General features: G+C 47.3%; 1 protein-coding gene across 2 annotated transcripts in view; it reads left to right on the top strand.

The window, feature by feature from the left end:
• Window positions 1-1,653: 1,653 nt before the first annotated feature.
• The window catches only part of LOC126518165 (gastric triacylglycerol lipase-like), a 32,724-nt gene continuing 13,083 nt past the window's right edge, over window positions 1,654-21,294 (top strand). Inside the window, exons 1-5 of one of the 2 annotated variants that reach the window (XM_055065093.2) lie at window positions 1,654-3,050; window positions 8,526-8,739; window positions 13,002-13,113; window positions 13,832-13,982; window positions 16,510-16,602. In XM_055065093.2, the coding sequence (XP_054921068.2) occupies window positions 2,856-3,050; window positions 8,526-8,739; window positions 13,002-13,113; window positions 13,832-13,982; window positions 16,510-16,602 (765 nt within the window). In that variant the 5' untranslated portion in view covers window positions 1,654-2,855. The remainder of the gene's footprint in view (window positions 3,051-8,525; window positions 8,740-13,001; window positions 13,114-13,831; window positions 13,983-16,509; window positions 16,603-21,294) is intronic. The other variant, XM_050168013.3, reaches the window with a different exon arrangement.

The raw sequence follows: 21,294 nt of genomic DNA, 5'->3' as shown, positions 1-21,294 counted from the left end.
ATGCACCCTGCCCTATAGGGGATTAGTCGCGAAACGTGTTGGAAGGGTCAAAGAGGATCCCGCGCGCGCGGCGCGGCCCGATCTCGAGGGAAGGTCCCCCCCCCTCTCCCCCGAAAAATATAATAAAAGGAATAAAATTTAAAAAAAACTGCTCGGACGCGCACTACTGCAAACACTCGTGCCGTGTACCGCGTTGAAGCCCTGCTGGTAACTCGAAGTCCGTGCGGTGCCGAAAACGTGCGCGATTGCGACTCCACTTCAAAGCAGAAAGCGGCCCAGCTAGCTTCGTCCAGACCGGTGATTGCAGGCGCAGTCCCGACCATTCAGTAGCCCGGACTGCACCGTGAGCCACGTAGTTGCCGCATTTCATTGATAACTAGCAAATTTAACGAAAATGCCCTGCATTACACTTGGGCGACACTTAAAAGCACCATGTTCCTGACGAAGTCATTTTGCAGCGCCGCCCCTCACTTGCTGGTGGTGGCAGCCGTGTGTCTGACTTCACGTACTCGTCCCAGGCGCGGTAACACAGAGTCGATACGAGGCCGACAATTCAGCACGGTGTGTCGCTGAGACCATTTCATCATCCCAGGCCGACAACGACGCAACCGACGAACACTACCTTGTACTGCGACGGGCCTTCATGTCGACGGCACCGATAAAATCAGCGTGCCGACCATCGTTCGACCGAACCCCGCCTGAGGGCCGTCTAACCGACCACGCAACAGCTGAATCGCCATCAATTGTATCTATAAATAATCACGCTCAAACTGAGTCAATACATTTGAAATGCAGAAGCTTCGACCCTCTCAAGCCATACACATGGAAGTTTGAACCAATGTTGATCCGGCTCAGCGAAGGCTGGAGGGCCTGGAGCCGTCGAGATCGTGCACGCTACCGGCGGACCTGAACTGAAAAGTGAGCAGCTATAGGACGAAGGAAACTGCTTTCATAGTTCAGTTCTGACCTCAGCGATCTGAAATCAGCTACTTTTCACTTCTCACGGCACGTACGCAATAAGCGGCAAGCGGCGATACAGCGCTGTGCCAACATCTATACGTCGCCGTTCTCGTAGGCTGCCGGTCGTATTCGGTACGTAGATGGGTGGGCCTGTACGCGTTGTCATGCTGATGCATTTCTAAATTCCATAGATGCACTGTTTGTCTATGCATCAAATGCGAAACAAGATACGCGAAACAAGAGACGGTGCATTCGGTACAGTAACATAAACAACCGCCTCGCTCAATTATATACCAACGGTGTCAGCAATGGCATCCGCGTTTTCGCGACAGAGCAACACGGCAGATAAATGAGCGCTTATGCGAGTAGTTTTCTCTAGTAATGCTTTATGGCATGCGCACACTGTATGATGAAGTTAAAGAAAATGTGGAACCAGTAATAAATTAAAAGCCCGTAATGTATGCATCTGGATCACAGTTGCCGATGTTTGTGTGACTCGGCCGCTCATGTTCACTCGTCTCAGGGTGGAACAACGCGTCCCATATGCGCAGATAGGTACGTTTTGCTACGTTTTGACATTATTTCATATCAGCGATGCACCTTTCCCCGTACATTTGACGCTAACAACGATCTCTGGCTCTAGATGTCGATGTATGCAGGTGCACGGCTTTGGTAAATCCAACGCGGAAGGGTGAGTGCGCTCGTTGACTTGTTGAATATGCGAAATGTCTAAAGAATGCGTAAAAAGAATACAAAAAGCGAGGTGCAAGTGCAGAAATCAGCTGCAACCAACTCCAAGGCAGCCGCGTCGGCAGGCGGAACTCGGCTTGCCTTTATCGACTGCACTGCAAGCACAACAGCGCACTCAGGCCCGCTCACCCAACAGTCGGTGAGTGCTACTTGGCTTCCAGGGAATGCCATGCTGCCCCGGAGAAGCCTTCAATAATTATTCGCGATCCACGAAACGTGCAACCGACGCTCACTGAACGTGGGGGCAGGCGCACAATTCAACCGGCGAATGCCCCGGCACCCTTCCAAAACGTTTCCAGCAGAGTGCGGTAGAGGGCAGCACAAGAAAACGAAAAAAAGAAAGAAAAAAAAGGCGGATTATAGCTTTGCGTTGTCGGTTGGTCGCGGTGAACGGTTGCTCTGGCACGCGCTAGCTTGCTCGCAAAACATTGCAATGCTCCGGATTTCGCGGTGTGCAGAGACAGACACCTCACGAGTGTCGTAGGGGGGCGAATGTGTAAAGAAGACCTCATAGCAACCGATTTCGCGCAATCTTGCTGCACGCCGCTCGGTGACGGCAGATAACGAGAGCTCCGTGAAGGACACGCCCCGGTCGAGAAAACAAGAGGGAAACAAGCTTCCAAGCCGGAACCGTCGTCGAACAACACTGTTGTTGCCGTTCGGTGCACATGGGATGAGAGAGGGCGAGCATTGCACTCTGGCTGCTACCGAAAGCCTCAGCGCCGGAGTCAGGTTTTTCGCGCATGTCAGCGCTCGTATCTAATCTTTACTCGCAACATCCTCCCAGGCTTGCGTGGCGGCTTAGCGTCGCTTTCACTTGTTCCCGCACCCACTGTCGTAAGAGGCAGCATTCAGCGTTTATCTTTTGTTTTCCTTTTTAAATCACTGTTGCGAAGGGGCAAAATAGTCACGTGATGTTTCGTCAACAGAAGATGTTACCGGCGTTGAACCAGCCGTACGGGGAGAGACGCCGTGCAACACATTGTTGACGGGTGGCGCTTCCTCCTCGTTGTAGAGTGGGCATTTATCCAACATGGAAACGGCGCTTGCTTGCCAGATTTCCTAGCGGTGCCTCTCGCCTTGTGTGCCTCGCTTAGACAGAGGTATATCTGGGAGGGAAGTCGCAACGAATTTAGCGACCGTGCATGCTTCGTCGAAGGACGGCAGCTCGCGGTCGGACTCAATCGACGATGCAGCCGCCGTCGAAGGCAGGTGGCGTGATGGGCTTCGTCGGCACCAAGCACGTGCTGGCCGTGCTGTTCGCCTGCTTCGCGACCCACGTGTGGATTCAGGGGTCGTCGGCCGTCGACAGTGTAGACCCGGACATCTCCAGAAATGTGGTAAGTTCATATCAGCTGTACTGTCATGCATGGCTCTAAAAAAACGCGGTGTTGCTTGTGTTTCGTGTCGCGTTCTTTCGTTTCCGACATGACTTGTACTTTTTATAGAAACACCGAAGTTAAATTGTGTCGCAGTCTAGTGGCTGCTGTCTGATACATAGATGGTGGATAAGCATGAGTAAAATTTGTGTAGGGATTGGAAATCACAATCCACGCGCGCTTTAGCACTGAATAACGGCAAGACCTTAGCTGCTGAATTTTGATGGGCGTGGTTTGGGTGAGACGGCTACGCTTGAGGATGCAATCTTTCACTGGAAGAGAGAGAGAGAAATGAAGAGCGTAAGGTAGGGAAGTTAACCAAGGACATGCCCGTTTGGCTACCCTAGACTTGGGGAGAGGGAAATGAGAATAATATATAAAGAGAAAAGAACAATAATAGAGTCAGACATTCACAGAGTCAGTTCCAGAGAATAGGCATTGGTAAATGTGAAGCCAAACCAAATCCGACACAAGTTCACTGGAAGCATGCTGGCAACAGTGAGAAATGAGCGCGATAGCGATTATGCGCCGGTATTGGTTGGAGGCAGACGACAAGGGCGGTAGTAGCTGTGCGACAGTGTTATTTTTGTTTATCAAGCCGATGTTCCTGCGATTTATGTTTCGAGAAGTGCTAAATTATTTCTACAATAATAGCTACGCGCTTGCGTTATTTTATGTCCGACAGCTTTAGTTAAGTTCTCTCAAGCGAAACGGCGCTTTTACGCGTGATACACAGTTCAGCGTATTGCTGCAGCCACGCGCGTGCGTTTGATTTCCGAAGCAGTTCGTCTCTCGAAGACCTGAGCGAGATGGAACAAATTATTTTAGCTCGCATGTGTGCTCAGAATATCGCGCGCGTGCAACATCAATCATGCGCCGCCATGCATTGAGGGAGACGAGCGCCGCTCGATAATCGGGGACCTTTATTACTTCGTAATACGGCAGAGAATAAAGCGTAACAGCCTACTTCATGACAGCCGACTTACGTGCAGTAATCTCATACTATGGAACCCAGGTACCACGACGTCACTTCCAGTTCGCGCCCATTTCTGGTTTTTAAGGCTTTCTTTGCCAATTTAAAATTATAATTCCTAATTAAATCGCGAACAGAGTGCTGGATTCTATTTATTTATTTATTTATTTACAATACCCCTAAAGGCCCCCAAAGGAGGGTATTACGTAGGGGGGCTACAAGAAACAGCACAAGTGTATATTCAGTTACAGCATACATAAAAATAAAAACATCTACAAGAAATTTTTACTACAGATCATGGTCATTTGATTTCCGTCAACGTCTCACAACTCCATGCTGGCCAGTTGTCAGTCCCTTTATAGCAACGCGGACGTTACGTAACTTTATGATAACGACCGGTCACAGTGATCGATTGTGGGCCTGATGGGCAGCCGCCCGTGTTCGCATCCGTATCCTTTCCTTCTTTTCCAACGCCCTTGCCCCTGCCTAGCATCAATAAACGTTGCTGCATATGGTAGCAAACCGGACGCGCGTCTAGGTGACCTCCCTACCTTTTCTCTCTCTCCATACCTCCTCTTTTGCCTGAGCAGCCGAAAGAATCGGCACACCTACCAATACCATGATTCTAGGGGCAGATAATATTCAGAAAGTAATACCTTTTATTTTATTCTAATGTCACCCAGTGCTTGTCACTCTCCTGAAGCGTTCATGTGTCACGTGCATTCGTATGAAACATTCTGACGCACGAACGGCATCGTTGATCCAGACTTTATTTTGTAAATCTCGTTTTTCAACGTCTACCCCTTCTGAGAGGAGCAAACGAAGATGGAGAGAGTCAGCAAAGCATTTCGCCAGACAAGTTTCTGCACAAGCAGATTCATTTGACCAAAAATTTAAATGAGTGAATGCAGACGGAACGCGACGATTGTCGTGAGCAAACTTTCATCCACAAAGAAGCTGCTGGCAGCGGCAACGGGTAGGCGTTATCGCGTGTGAGACGTTTTTTTTTCTTTGTGCCTCCGCCAGGCCACTTTAACCTATCTAGTATGTGGCACGTGGAGGCATGGCGTGAGCCAAGTCGAGCTTGTTTTGCTTGCATAGGCGCGTTGTTGTCCGGCTGCTATATATAGGATATCGTATAGTGGTAGAACTTGTGTCGGGGGGCTTGCGACCTTCCGCAGAGATGTCGCTTCTTGAACAATCGCTAACAATCGGGAAGCTTCACTGGCAAGTGGATGAAATGCTCGCAGAGAGAGAGAGAGAGAAGGAAAGGCAGGGAGGTTAACCAGACTGAGGTCCAGTTTGCTACCCTACACGTGGGGAATGGGGAAGGGGAATGGGGAGTGAAAGAGAGAGAGCGGGAGAGAGAGAACTTGGGTGTAGGATGTCTATAGTCGGGCACTCAAGTCTGTTGCCCTCAGGTAGTGAAAAAGCGCTCGAACTGCTTTCTGGGCTAATGAACTGTGAGGCCAGGCTCCCAAGATCTTCGCTTCCGTAAATGGCCTGTCATCCAGTCTATTTAAGGCACACTGGAGAGCCTCACGTTGATTATCGAAGCGAGAACAGTGGCACAGAAGGTGAATGCTCGCAGCTTAACTAACAATCTAACCAGGTCCGTGCAGCAAGTGCGGTTGCTTGACGTAATGCTAAAGTAAAGCAAATTATATTCCTGGCAAGAAAATTTTGACGATGACAGGATGGAATAAAGGCAGGACAAGCGCTATTTAGTCACATGTTTTGCAGCACTAGTTGGTTTATGTTGGCAAGAACGTACCAAATAAGTGGTAACGTAAAACGCATTGTTATATTACTTGCATGTATATCGAAGACACTGTGTAATAGCTTGAAAAATTAAAGGCTTTTTTTTCCCTCTCGTTGCTATTGCTATATGTCTTGTTCCCCATGTCTTGTTGTTAACCTTCAAGTTTCCACCCATCATCAAAAGACCGCGATTCTGTATTCGGAGACATTATTAGAGGCAGCTCTTGAATTGTAAGTGTGCTTCGAATGCACTCCTCCCTAGTGCCATACTGCGAACCTGTCTCAGGGTCACGATCCCGTGAAAGCTTGGCCTCAATAAATACACCCGTCTGTTGCTTCCAGAGGCTAGGCTTGAGAAGTTTCATGTGTTAGAACGAGAGGTGAGAAATTGAATGGGGGGAGGGGATAGGAGAGGGCTATGTGGCGGTGAAGGTGTTCCTTCACTCGAATTACGCAAACCTCGGACCACAGCGAAAATGCGTCGTGCACAAATTAAAATTTAAAATTTTATTCAGTGGGCTACTTTCAAGCTTACGCGCGGTTTTCTCCTCATGTCCCATTGAAGCAGAATTCAATCTCAACAAAAGGAAGACAAAAGAAAAAAGGAATGATGAAGAGGTCCGAGGAAAGAAAACAACTGTGGAGTGATATACAGGAAACGCGTAATTGGGAGATCTGTAACTCTAATGGTCCACCAGTTATCCAACCTGCGTATTATATGACCTGCCCAGCTCCATTTCTTTCTCTTTATGTCAATTAGAATATCGGCTATCCCCGTTCGCTCTCGAAGGGAAGCGCAGCCGAGGGCGGCAGAATACCAGGTGGGGCTGAAATTTAGAAATTCGCAGGCGCAAGTTGGAATCGGTTGGCGCAGGACAGGGATAATCGGAGATCGCAGGGAGAGGCCTTCGTCTTGCAGTGGACATAAAATAGGCTGATAATGATGATGAATTGGAAGATCAAGCAGGTAATCAAGTAGCAAGATAAAATTACATGTAAAGCAGAATAAATCTAGCATATAGAAGGTGGAGCCCGAACTTAGGGAACCATAATAGTTCTGTGCAGACTGCATTGAAAGCAAAAGAACGCACACAACGTGGCTTGAAGCTCGAAACACAGCTCCATCTAGCTGCTGAGAACACTAGACAAAATCACGTTATCTGCACGGAGCTTGTTCTTATGCTTTACCACATTCAGAGACAAACTAAATTACGCGCTGACATTGTGAGTAAAAAGAAACACAAGCAAATGTATTCGGCTATATTAAAACCCAGATGGGCAGGAACTTGATTTCAAAAGAACTTCCAGCGTTTATGAATTTTTCAGCTACTGTCTACGGTGTACTTCTAGGCGCGGTGCTTAGGTAACGTACGCACTGTGGTCTGTTGGAAATCAAACTATACAAGAATTTGCACTGCGAGAATGACGTTATGACACTTACAAAGAATGCGACAACCAGAATAACGAAAGGAACGATGAGCTGCCTCCGCGAGAAGCGGACAAAACATCCAGAGGCTCCTCACGCAACCTTCATTTTCCTTGGCACGCTTTCAATTTGTTTTTGGTTTCTGTAAAGAGAGCGCCACGCCATCCGCTTGTCTGTTTCCGTCTTCCGCCTTGCGTACGCAATTGTCGTAAGGAAGCGGCTGCGGAAGTACTACTCTTCCTGCGTTACACCCGCAGAAACGTGCAGTATTGTCGCGAGACTTTTGAGAAGCCAAGCGAGGGTGAAAGTTCTGTTGGCAGCATTTAACACAGAACAGGAAAAATATGTCTTGCTTGGATGCCCGTCCTGCACCGAACGGAGAGCTCGTAATATGCAGCGGCTGAAACTTTAAATATTCATAAGGAATTACACATTTCGCCTCTTCTCTCGGCCCTTTATGTATGTTCAAATTCTCTCGCGCGAAGTCACCATTGGAAGAACTCCGAATATGCTTTTTTTTTTTTTACTGGTCTATTTTCACCCTGCTGCGATCTTCCTAGCCTGGTAAAGGTCGGTCTTAGATGGCAACCTGATTGCAAGAACTCTGTACGACTTCGTTTGACCTTTTTTTCTTTTTTCTTGTCCCTCACATAGCTCTATGGAACTTCAGCAGAATGTGGAAAAGGGGGAGCTACAGAGAAAGGCTGGCTTTCCCGCTCCACTGCTATACCAATACAGTGGCTTGTTAGTTCGCGCTCTCAAAATTTTACGTACTCTGGAGTGCGCGCTCCTGCGAAAGATGTGTACATACCAAAGGTTCCACGAAAAGCCGACATTCTCCGTACCTCACGCGCGCACTCTAAAAGGGAAGATGTTCCCCGTGTTGCTCGCATTGTCAACAGTTTGAGCAGTGTAACTCAATTCCAATCTTCATGCCTGCGCTGCGAAATTCGCTTTCTTCGCGACACTCTTGGTCCATATACTCTCGCTCCTAGGTGTATTTTTCGCGACAATAACGTTCACTGTCATACTATGGCAATTTTAGTTCGGAGCAACCGCTGCTTTCTTCAGGAACGCTACGGAAGCTCGAAATGATCGTGCAAGTACCGGAATACGGCGTTTGATACCGGAGTCGATACCCGCATTAATGACGGTGATCGATGTTGTGAGGCAAACTTGTATTATTTGAATGTGCAGCGTTTTTCATACAGTTTGTACAGTAGGGACAACTGGTATAGAGAACAGTCGTTCACACGGGACCGCGTCGCGTGGCCAGTCGCAGATCATCGCCGACAAGGGCTACCCGGTGGAGGAGTACGAGGTGGAGACGAGCGACGGCTTCGTGCTTCCGGTGCAGCGGGTGCCATGGGGCATCAAGCGTCGCTCCGACAAGCTTCCCCGACGCGGAGCCAAGAAGGTGGTCTTCCTGCTCCACTACCTGCTGGGCTCGTCTGCTGACTGGGTCATCAACTACCCGGAGCAGAGCCTGCGTAGGTACTCGCTATGCGCTGGTTGTTACAGATGCACAAACTTTCATACACAAATCTGAGGCTGAATTCTCAAAGTTTTCTTTTTTTTTTTTTGACGAACGTTTTGTGATAGGACGGCCGCCTGCGACATTTTGTCTGACTTGACTTCCTAAGGGCCGTTTCAGCGCATGAAGCACTGGAAATGCAGCCCCCGAAATGTTTAATTACCAGCTTTTTCCAAACTTACCGGTTATCTTGTGTTGAACACGTGGAAGAAGCATGCTTGCGTCTTGACTTATTGACTGAGCCTTTAACTAAGCCTTATGAAGACTTTGCTGGCAGCTGAGCGCTTAACTGCTGCTATCTCAATCCGATCCAATGGTATTTATGAAAACAATTCTCTAAGTATGAAATACAAGTGCATATGCCAGCCCTTGCAGCTTTCTAAAGCTTCCAAGCACTATGGATTCGACAGGAGTCCCTACGTATATCAAGACCATTGGTCAGAGGTAAGGTCCGTGATGTCATGTATACATACAAGGCCCTTGATCATACGGAAGATACGCGTGGCGGCCTTTGAGCTCCTGACAAAGGCGACGTATGCACTTTCCCGATAAGAAGGTTTGACGCAAAAGCGGACGAGGGCTAAGCAGGGTGAAACGGACACGAACGCCGACGCTTCCTCGTCGACGACCGATTGTGCGCTGTATCGTTCATGTCGTAGATGATCAACTTGTCCAATGCTTTTGGGGCTAAGAGTAAAGAAAAAAGGCAAATAAGTATTTTCTCTCTGGTCATATTGAAATAGCGACAACGGGACGTGGGACACCGCCATTACAGTATAAGCTCATTACGAGCACGTCCTTGTCAGGACCTACAACAATGCATACTACAAGTGTGATCATGTGCCGTCCGAAACGGGGTCTTGCACCAACGACCACTGTCGCATGACTGAGAAACAGGATCCAAGTAAATCGACTAAAACGGCAACATTATACCAAAGCACGCCGAAAGGCTCTCTGAAGCTCCGATATCAGCATGAACGATATGTCACAGCCTGAGAGAGAGGGAAAGAGAGAGAGAGATAACAAAGCCTGAAGAGATGAGAAAGGGTGATAGGTTCGCCGGAGGTGCGTGTCTCTGGCCTGCTATCACAGCGGGGTTAAGTGGGAGGGGTCGACAAACAGAGGGCATGAATGCGGATGAGCAATGGTGATACAATACAGTGAGCTCACCTCCTGCTGTTCGATGCCGCATGTGCACTCTCTCCCTGATGAGTGCAGCCTGTATTACTCCAGTGGCGGTGGGTGTAATGCCCTGAAAGATTTAGGATGCCTTTGTTTTTAGGAGAAGCTACGGCCGGTATTCGATTCACCCGGGCTGCACAAACAAGGTAATAGACTAAATTGGAACCTTTCACCTTTTCCTGTGGTTACGAGAACGCGGCTTTCAGACACTTCTGTGTAATGTTGTGTATTTCGCACATGCACGATTTATCCCCCTACTCCCTCCTCCCCGTGCAGGGTAGCCAATCGTAACTACCTGTGGTTAACCTCCCTGCCTTTCTTTGCATCCTTTCTATGACGTAATAGTTCTGCGGAGACATTCTGTGTAAATGGGTGCAATATATTCAATCCCAGAAAGAAACTTGTGAAGATTTCCGCCTGCAAATATTCGGCGGTGACCAAACTCGCACATTAACGCGAGTGAGTGGCTTCTCACCACTTCGTCTAAGATGGCGTCACGCGTGCTCAGAAAACAAGGAAGCCTTGCTCCGCAACTCGCGTGTCCGTGCGGCTATACCTCGCATCGGCCGAGCACGAGGCCGATGCGAACGCCGTGATCGTGTGTGACTCCCGGGCCATAGAATTTTTGATGCGACCCCCATTACCGCCCACACAAATGCCTGGTAGCTGCGTGCCGCGGATTCGTGCGCGCCGACGCGCGCCGACGAGAATCGTGATAGCCGGAGCCACGAGGCGCTTCGCTGCGCATCGCTAGAACGGTGCAGCGTTACGAAGGCTGGAGATGGCGTCGCCCAATCGCGTGACGCATTCGCAAAGCCATTCCTTAGCGAAGACGCATGGTTTGTTATGCCAGCTGCCGCTATGTATTGCGATTTACCTGTGCAAAAGCACCAGCCCATCTAAAGCCCCTCTTAGCTTTTGTTCTCGCACGGATTTATGGATTATCCATCTTGCCACGCGTTGTAGCCTACAGTACTGTTTCTTAGTTATCTTCTGTGGTACTGTGGGCTGTCATTCTTAACATGTTGCGGAGTTATGCGTTTATACTTCGGAGTTGTATAGGGGTCTTCAGCTTTTCACCTTAATGGATATCTACAGTTAATACAAGTGTTGATAATTCTTTACGGGCTCTTACGTTTCTGCGTAGTTGGGTCGGTCGCAAAGGGCGCTGTAGTTGAGGGTTCCGAATTAATTTCGACCCCCTGGAGTTCATTAATGTGCCCACAAATTAAAAAATATGACTGCTTTGGCATTCTACCACCATCGGCCGAATTGGGCACGGAATCGTACCTAGAACTTCGTGCTCAGCAGCATAATGTCACAGCCATGTACTGAGCTAATCGCGACGGGCCTAATTCATTTTCTACCCTGCCGCTATTGTTAGGAAGTTTAGGGCACCTGAAGCCGCAACGGTAGCTTTTATTACAGCCTCCCCGGTTTTCTCTAGATGAAAAACAACAACAGTAAAAAGAAAGAGTGAGCGAGGGATCAATCAATCAATCAATCAATCAATCAATCAATCAATCAATCAATCAATCAATCAATCAATCAATCAATCAATCAATCAATCAATCAATCAATCAATCAATCAATCAATCAATCAATCAATCAATCAATCAATCAATGTAGGAACGGCTAGCTTAGGCCACTCGATTCTCGACTAGTTGACACCAACTGTAGTTCACGCAGTACTGCACTGTATTATTTAGAAATAGCTCAAAGGAAACTCGTTTATGCAGTCACGACCGGCAACTTTTCGTGAGCGTATCAGGCAGAGATTCGAGCTTGGGGCGAACACGGCAGTAAGCGTGTGACTGATGTGGTCAATGGCAGGCGGAATAATAATAACAACAATAATAAAAAAAAAAGCCACGGAGCCTTTGATAATGTCATGCCGCAAGCGAAAGTGAGTGGGCATGAGAAATGACTACCTGCTAGAGGCACTAGCTTCAAGCCTGAAGCTGTAAGGCCTAGAGCAACAGCGAGAGAGAGAGAGAGAGAGAGAGAGAGAGAAAGAGAGAGGGAGAGATGCCTACACCCGACTAATGGGGAACACACATATTTATTGCAGAGACCGCCCCGAGAGCGCTTGCTGCATACTTATATGGGTCCACACAAGCCTACCTGATTGCACTTCTATGCATTTCTTCTAAATGCACTTGTATGCGCACTAAAGGTGTGAAGGTATACTACGTGGCTGTCCACGGTTCCGTGAAAGAGCTCGTTAGTACTAAAGCCTTCCTAGCAGCTTGAATTTGGCGCGAACGTGTGCAGCATAATATTCCATCAAAGGATGTCTTCCTTCCGCGTCAACATCGCCGCTTTTCCACGTTAATGGCAGCAAATAGTGAGGATAAATGAGCTAGAATTCTAATTAGGTGTTTTAAGTAACCGCTGAATGGTCATTAACAATTAAATGCCGACGTTAAACAATGAGAAATTCTTTATTCTAACGTTTCGCAAGTATAGCCTGTATGTACGTAATTAGTCATTTACTTACATATCCTCGATCGCAAGGCATTCTGTGGTGAATTGTGGTGAACACAAATCAGTAGATTACTAATATGGGCAGTAGAAAGCAGTACAATGAAACAATCACGCGACTTTACAAAGACACACCATATTAACAAGGTATGTCTGTTATTATTTTATAACAGTCTCGTATAAGTATATTTTGAAATGGGCACGGTGCTAGCCATTGGCTATGGGACCATACAAATTGGGCGATTATTGTATAATGAAATGTATGTGTGTGTAATAAATAAATAAATAAATAAATAAATAAATAAATAAATAAATAAATAAATAAATAAATAAGGGAAGGCGGCCGCCTGTCAGAGGCACACAATCTGAAAGTGAAGAACATATACTTATTCGAGCGAAATTATGAAAAAATAAAACTAAACATGGAGCTTGAGATGCTTTCCGCAGTTGTAAACGCAATATTGCATCATGCTGTTCCTTTTAATGTTGCATCTGTTTTGTTTTGCAACATATACATTACCGTGCCCTATCGTATTGCTTTTCTTTTGCCAGCTTATTTACTGGCTGATTCAGGATACGATGTCTGGCTTGGAAACGTACGGGGCAACACCTATTCCCGCCACCTACGCTACAGGAAAGACGAAAGAGAGTTTTGGGACTTTTGGTGAGTTGTCAACCGAACTCGTCTCTTGACGAGTCATTGGTGCGTCAATTTGATGCGAGTGTGCGTTAAGGAGGCAGCAGAATTTACTTTGCGAAAGAGTACAAGAGAGCAGAGAATTTCTTCACTGGTGCATTTCCCAGGAACTGTCATTCGAATGGGCGAATTATATGCGAAAAGGAACATCCAGACCTGTGGAACACGCTGGTTTAGCGTTTGTGCCCCACCGTACGCTTTCAAGAGTACATGTCAACGGTGCAAACATCACTTGCTCGTAGGTGCGTCGTTCGTGTGTGTAGCAGTTCGCAGATTTGCTCGCGCGTTTTTTAAATGTTAAGGACTGTCATGTGTTGTCCTTAATGTTAGTTTTATCTCGTTGTAAAGATTTGATCCCGTAGTACGTAAAAAAAAAAAAAGGCAGAACGTCAAGTCAAGCCTTGTCGAATTTCGCAGATGAAGAAACGATCATAATGGAGATTTCGCATAACCCATATTATGCTGATACGTGCGGTAAAATGCCCTTAAATTTCTCAAAGAATATGGCGTTATAGTTCTTGGCCTAACTGCAGAATACTACACGCAGTCTCACCGCTTCCAGTCCCCCACTGCAATGCAAAAAAAAAAAAAAAAAGGAAAGAGAAAAAGACATCTCGTGTATACTGTTTTTCAACCAGCACGAGATGCCTGATACTCGCGATGTTCTTTCATCTTTCGAGGGAAGCTTCGACGAGATGATTGCGTACGACCTTCCAGCCATGCTGGACTTCGTGCTGAACGAGACTGGCCAGCAGAAGCTCTTCTACGTGGGACACTCCCAGGGCTGCCTCATACTATTTGGCCTGCTGGCCGAAAGACCGGAGTACAACGATAAGGTAGGTGAAGGGGCAATTGCACTGGAGCCTTTCTTTGATTTTCCGTTCATGACGATCGACGAGCCCTCCTTGTGCATAATTTGCCGACTAAAGCATATTATTTCGTTTCAAAACAAACATACAAATATAGAGAATAAAAAAAAACGCACGGAAGCAGCACGCTGGCAGTGGCCACTACCGGCTGCCACAACGCCAGCCTACTCTTGAAGAAGGGGGTATTAAAATGGAACTTGAATTAAGGAAGAAGGGGAAGAAAGAAAAGAATTGCCAGGCTTAGCTTGGTTAAGCCAAGAATGCGTTGCATATTGCGCGGTCCGTGACGTCACGTGCCGGCGCAGCGCGCCTAGCGGGAGGAGCGGGAGTCAGGTGGTGGCTGCGGCCACGCGCGACCGCGCGAGTTGGGGCCCAGCTTTTCCTCCGGCTGTCGTGACGTCACGTCACGTGGTTGCGCTAAAGGTCAATGGTGGCTGCCCGGCCGCGCCCAAGGGCTGAACTGAGTGATTGCAATATACAACGCATAAAACTCTAGTGTAGGGGTATGAGCCACTATGATGGCTCATACCCCCAATGGTGGCTGCCCAGCCGCGCCCAAGGGCTGAACTGAGTGATTGCAATATGCAACGCATAAAAGACGAAACCAGGGTGAAAGATCAAGAAGACTATATTGTTTACCAAGTAACGTTTCAGAACCACATTACATACGACATTATTCTTCGCTATAGCAGAGCGGGATTATTCGTTGTATTTCTTATGCACACACCTCGGTTAACAAAACCGTGCACAAAAAGAATTTCAAGACAGCGTAACTTTCTGATTCCAGGTATATTTCGGTGTAAAAGAATTATTTACCGAAGCGAGTGCTAACTGTACGCTTGTACACGAAGTGTCTGTGCTGAACTACTCTACCCTGTGAAACCGTATGATCGTTGTTCTGTTTCAAGGTATGCCCGCTGGTATATACTTCTAGCAGGTTGCCTTGCACCTTCCCTGAAGCAAAGAGCGTCGAACGAATGAACAAGATTTCGTTGCTTGTAACTGCTGCTCTTAGTAACATGCAACTTATACGCATCGTTTGCGATGCCATTGTAGCGTTCGCTCTCGGCCTTTCTTCAGCAGCAAATTAAGGGGCTGGTAGTGGGCGTCTTCAAGTGGTAGCATACGCTTGATACTCAACGCTGAAAACAGGCTAAAATACACAAACAGAATGGAAGATAGCAAGAGTGCCAGCTGTCCGCTGCCAACAAACGCTAATTGTCACCTTCTAGTTTGTAAAAGCTTCTTACTCGGCTTTCAGTATGAGTGAGTCAGAAGTAAAAAAAGAGGTTAGGGATGCTAACCAGCCAAAATTCCGGTTGGTTACCCCACGCTAGGTAAAAGAAAAAGGGGAATAGCCTAAATGTGAGTGAGAGAGAGAGAGAGAGAAAAAGGAAATGGGTGAATGTGGGCACGGGCACGGACAGCACTACGCAGTGACTACAAGGCTGTCGTTCTCAAAACGCACAAATGTGTCTCCACTGCCCTCTGAGCCGATGATCGGTGGAGACGGTGCTCCAGTATGAAAGTCGACCAAGTTACCGTAGTTACCGTAGTGGAAGTCGCACATTAAAAATTATGGGGTTTTACGTGCCAAAACCACTTTCTGATTATAAGGCACGCCGTAGTGGAGGACTCCGGAAATTTCGACCACCTGTGGTTCTTTAACGTGCACCTAATCTAAGCACACCGGTGTTTTTGCATTTCGCCCCCATCGAAATGCGGCCGCCGTGGCCGGGATTCGATCCCACGACCCCGTGCTCAGCAGCCCAACACCATAGCCACTGAGCAACCACGGCGGGTTGGAAGTCGCACATTGTCATGGCAGGTTGGGTAGAATTCTGCTGATTCCGTGGCTGATGCAATATTTCGGGTGTAAAAGGAGACCACGTCACATTTTTGGCTATATGTTGGCCCGGCTCACCATGAAATGAAGACGCTCCTTCGTTAGTAGTTGAGAGGTAGGCTGTTATGACCAAAAATAAAAATTGTAGTGGTTTACGGCCTGATGTCACATATTGGCTGTGAAGGGAAACGTAGTGGGATTTATGAGTTATTAATGGCAACATGGGGTCATTTCGCGTGCACACAAAGCCCTCATTACAGCGTTTTTTTTTTCACGGACGCTGACACATCACATCCGACGAAAAATCCCTCGTTGTAGTTCAACTTTGTGGCAATATATGTAAGAAGTTCACTTTCAAAACTGCTATGACACTTCTCTTATTTACAAAAATAGTTCTTACACTAAATCTGTAAGAGCCCGTGCTAGCCAGTCGTGATGTGCACGACGTCGATCGATCAATGGCCAGCAGCTCTCACGAAAAGAAGTCCATGAGTTCGGTCCCCGATTCGCGAAGGTTTTCCTGTTTTAATTAGTATGTTAGACAGTGCGAGCGATGCGTCCGTGCGAGTGTGCGCCTTGCCTACATGGTGCTGGCAAACAACGTTTGGAACTGCCTGGCAAGTAAACTGACTCGCCTTCCTGTTGCAGATCGAGCTGTTCACTGCTATGGCGCCGGTGACCACAGTGACGTACATGAGGTCCCCTATACGCTACCTGGCACCATTTGTGGAGGACGCAGGGGTATGTAAGTGCCTGCCTAGCAGACCCCCGGTGGTCCTCGTCTTTTGCGCAGGTTTTCCTCGAAGTGACGAGTGTGATGAATGCAGCGGAGTACGCCCACTTTATTTTCTTCAATAACTTGAAAGGTGCTATGTGATTCGAGTCACTGCGCAGCTCTATTCAAGAGCAGGCGTGGTTAAACTGCATTCTATTTAGGGGCCAGTTTTCATGTACTTTGCCAGCTTAGAGTAAGAGATGGGTGGCTGTATGAATCAATATTACGAGCAACCCCTCTGAGACGGAGTTAGGAGTGATGCTACTAAGCTCGTTATCTTTGCCTTTAACTTGAGTTTAATATCGACCCATATGACCCATGGTTCGTTTTAGCAAATCATCTAACCTGAAAATATTTGTTGCACTGCAAAACAATGCCTTTTCATTCTGCGTGTATTTTTCGCTGTCTTTACGCCACCAATTGTTCGACCGTCTTTTACTGTTTTCTACCGCAGATCATTCAACTTTCCGTCACGTTCTTAAATCCGAAGATCCAGGCGGGGTAACTACGTCCGATTTTAGTCCTGGAGGGATGCTGCGACATGTTAACAAGATATGGCTTGTAGTTTACTGTGCTACTTCAATTTACTACACATCTGTAGTAGTCATCGACACTTTTTCTCCTGTAACAACGTGTTCTCAAGCATCCTGATCCGGCTTCGAATGGTAGTGCAGTGCCCTTTGACTTAACATGAAACTTTATCTCTTTGCACATGAATTAGCGACGCAATGGACTGATTTGCATTATAGAAGAGGGATGTTTGCGTAATATACAAGAGTGACCTGCTAACTTGCTTATTCGGTACCAGCACACGAAGTTACTAGCAGCACAAAAGTACCTTTTTCTTGACTAAGAAGCCAGATAGACACCTAAATTTCACGTACACCAAGCCCGTGTGAAGTTGCTAAAGAAGACCTTGTTTCAAAAAGCAAAAATTGCGGATCGCACGCACTGTAGAAATCGGTTTAAGCTAAGCTTTCGTAGTTTTTTTGCGAAGAACGCTGTTCCAGTTTGGCGAGAATTTGCAAGTACAGAGCACACGACCCTGTTTTACGCGTTTTCATCGATGAACACCTCGTTTAAAGATAAACTTGGGGCGCTCAGTAATACACACGTCACCCATGACGAAAACGGAGTGACGACGATGGAATGACCCGATGTACGACGACGACGCAATGAAAACGACGTCACGACGACCATGGAATGACGACACTGGCACGATGACACTGAAATCGTTACGAGAGATGATGGTAGAAAGTAGAACGGTAGAAAGTAGAAAGTAGAACTTCTAATGCATATACGTATCACTAATGAATGAAGCAATAAACTTGAACTTGAACTACGAACGCTTGACGACGACGGCGTGAAGACGACGGCACGACGACGGGATGACGAAGCTGGAATGGCGACTACGCAGTGACGACGACGGGTTAACGACGATGGAAGGACCATGACGGCATGACTGCGATGGAATGATGACACCGGAACGACAACGCAGCGACAACAGAGTGAAGACCGCGGAAGGATGACGAGGACATGACAACGAAGGAATGGTCGCAACGTCATGAAGGCGATGGAATGATGATGGGATGATGATGACGGTGCCTTTGTGTTGGAACTCGTGTCCTCGCTTACGTCTATCACCTGCCGCGCTCCGGGCTGCCTCGTTTTGTACAATTTTTTTTATTGAAACGAAAACAAAAGAAAGAGACGTAGTCACCTCATAATGGTGACGGCTATACTCCTTTTCTCGTAGCGGAAACAATAATATAGAAACAAGTACGTAAGAAAATGAGAAGAAATCACATCCATAGGGTCAGAACTCTACAGTACACAGCCCTATACACTCGTAAACATAACAACATGAAAGTGAAACGCAAGTTGCACCACACTGAGCTTGTAAACAGTCACAAACACACAAACAAACGCCCGTGATGTAGATTGCGATGAGCATATAAACAGATGAGGAATTATGCAGAGTTAAAATAATGCACGCACTGAATGCGGTGCCGGTTTACACGATGTCAGGTAGCACCTAATTCTGCAAGACAGGAGCCAAAACCCCCAAAATATGGGGAAAGAGGCAGAGAAAGCTATGGCTTAAAAGATGCCGCCGCAGACGTATTTGGGAAGTTACTCCATCTATTGAAAAATCCAAACTACCACTTGGATGATTTGTACTCTACCATCTGTGTTACCGGCACATACTGAAGCAAGTGCTTTGAGGCGGCTAGAAGTTACGTGTTCAACAAGACCCCGTCTTGCGACGTACAAACATTCTCTGTACGTGGAACATGTATTCGCCACATTAACGAATAACGAGACCATGTATTGATTTACGATCAACATAAATTTAAATGCGAACATAATATAACTATCAGAACGCCTGTTACCTGTATATAAATCTCTTCAGAGCACACAGTTGTTTAAATACTTGGCAGGAAAGACGTGGGGGATGTCAGTAGACGCAATGCTGAAACTCTACAGAGCTCTCTTTCTCGGTTCTTTAAGATATAGTCTACCTGTACTGAACAACACCTGCAAGACAAATATTCGTGTTCTGCAGGCAGCAAAAGCCCAAGCACTTAGAGTTTGCCTTGGTTTGCCCAGATGCACGTCAGCAGAGGCAATGCGATTGCTCGGGACCATCCAATGCAAACTCACATTACGGTGGAAGCCCTGAGGACGCACATAAGACATTTTGCACATGCCCCCTATCACCACCTTGCAACACTACCTTCAGACAGGCACCAAGCATCATTCTCTAAACGTATCGTCAAGTACAACGGCAAACTTCCCTCGGGGTTCACCGCTGCATCTAAACCATCGATACCCCCTTGGTGTCTTATCAGCACCACAGTCCATCTCAGCGTACCAGGAATCGTGAAAAGGTCTGAGCTGTCGTCGCCTGTGCTGAAACAACTGTCTCTGTTTCTTCTGCACGAGAGGTACGCGGACAGTGTACATATTGATACAAGGCAGAAACAGTTAAATAACGCGCGCAGGTTCATGCGCCCCCTCAAGAGGACAACGGCGTATTGGAGGAAAAGACGACGAAATAATGGCACGTGTTTTCGCCGCACACACTCGCATCGCAGGTGGCCGTTGTCGGCGTCTACAAGAAGAAGACGAGGGGAAGCGACGCTCGAGGGAGAAGAAGAAGGCCTTCCTGATCTCCCGTTTAGAACGCGGCAGTGCTTTTTATTTACCCCCAGGGCACAAGTTAGCCCACAATAAATAGTTGTATCTGGACTCCCTTAACAGTCCGTTACAATATTTATACTGATGGTTCCACAAACATCCAGTGTTCGTCCGGTGCTGCGGTTGTCCCAGCAAGAGCTATTACCATCAGCTTTAGGACTGACCACCCAACGACATCGACATCTGCGGAAATAGTTGCTCTTCGCGCTGCACTTTGTTTCGTCAATCGGGAACCACCTTGACAATGGTCAATCTTCAGTGACTCAAAGGAAGCCATACAATGTTTGCTATCAGCTCTGCGTCGCGGGCCATTCGAACAGCTCATGTTCGATATTAGATGCCTACTCCATACATCACATGAGAAAGGACATCACATGACGTTTCAGTGGCTGCCAAGTCACTGCGGCGTCATAGGAAACGAAGACGCCGATAAAGCCGCTCGGGCAGCTCTTGAAGACAAACAGGAAGAAGCCATACCACTTTCACGGTCTGACGCAGCCAGCAGACTTCGAGTGCTTGCACGGGAGATCACGCTCTCTCTATGGTGCACACCAAGCAGCCAGACCAACCGGAGCAACCGTCAATACCACCTGCCCTCTTTGATGCATCTCTGTATGCCAACTGGTCTCCGCCGAAGTGAGGCCGCTCTGCTTTATCGCTTATGGCTAGGGGTGGCCTTCACGAAATCTTACTCATTTCGCATTGGAATGGCCTACAACGCTCTCTGCAATGCCTGTCCTTGCGAGGAGACGCTAGGACGCATTCTGTGCGACTGTCCTGAATATAATGTTCAGAGACAGTCCCTGGCGTTCGTTCTAGAGCACCTTGACAAATAGGCCATTGTCAGTTGCAACTGTTTTCACATATCGCCGACAGAAGACATCGCAGCTGAAGGCGACGAAGGGACTACTTCGGTTTATGAAAGAGACGGACTTGGACAAGCGGCTGTGACAGTGATGTCCCGTACCGCGCAAGAGTGACGGACTGTAACTAACGATGTGTGTGCTGTGTTATGTGCTCTCTCTCTCCTCCCTATCTTTCATCCCCCCCAATCCCGCTTCCATGTGTAGGGTAGCAAACCGGTTAAGGTAAACTGATTAACCTCCCAGCCTTTCCTTCTCCACGTTTTTCTTTCCTTCCTTTTTTCAGGGCAGAACTCCCGATCACCCTGTAGCTTGTTTCTATGCATAGCGTAGACTCACGTGCACATTTTAGAGCCCGAATTAGGCTACTGCTACAAATGCACGCGAAGCTTTTGAATTTATTTTGAGTTTACGTATATTGGATGGCCGTCGAGACATTATTATGCGTTTTTGTTACTCTTAATTGATTGGTGAGCAGAACATTTCATGCCTGTAGGGAGATTCGCGGAATTGTTTAACCGAAGGGACGGCTATTGTTGAGGCTCAAATACGGTCAGACTGGCATTGTTTGGTGTATTTTTACTCAGTACCATT

The sequence above is a fragment of the Dermacentor andersoni genome, chromosome 3 (genome assembly GCF_023375885.2).
Source record: "Dermacentor andersoni chromosome 3, qqDerAnde1_hic_scaffold, whole genome shotgun sequence".
Taxonomy (NCBI): domain Eukaryota; kingdom Metazoa; phylum Arthropoda; class Arachnida; order Ixodida; family Ixodidae; genus Dermacentor; species Dermacentor andersoni.
Note: the sequence above shows the minus strand (reverse complement) of the source record. Positions and strands in the feature narration are given on the sequence as shown.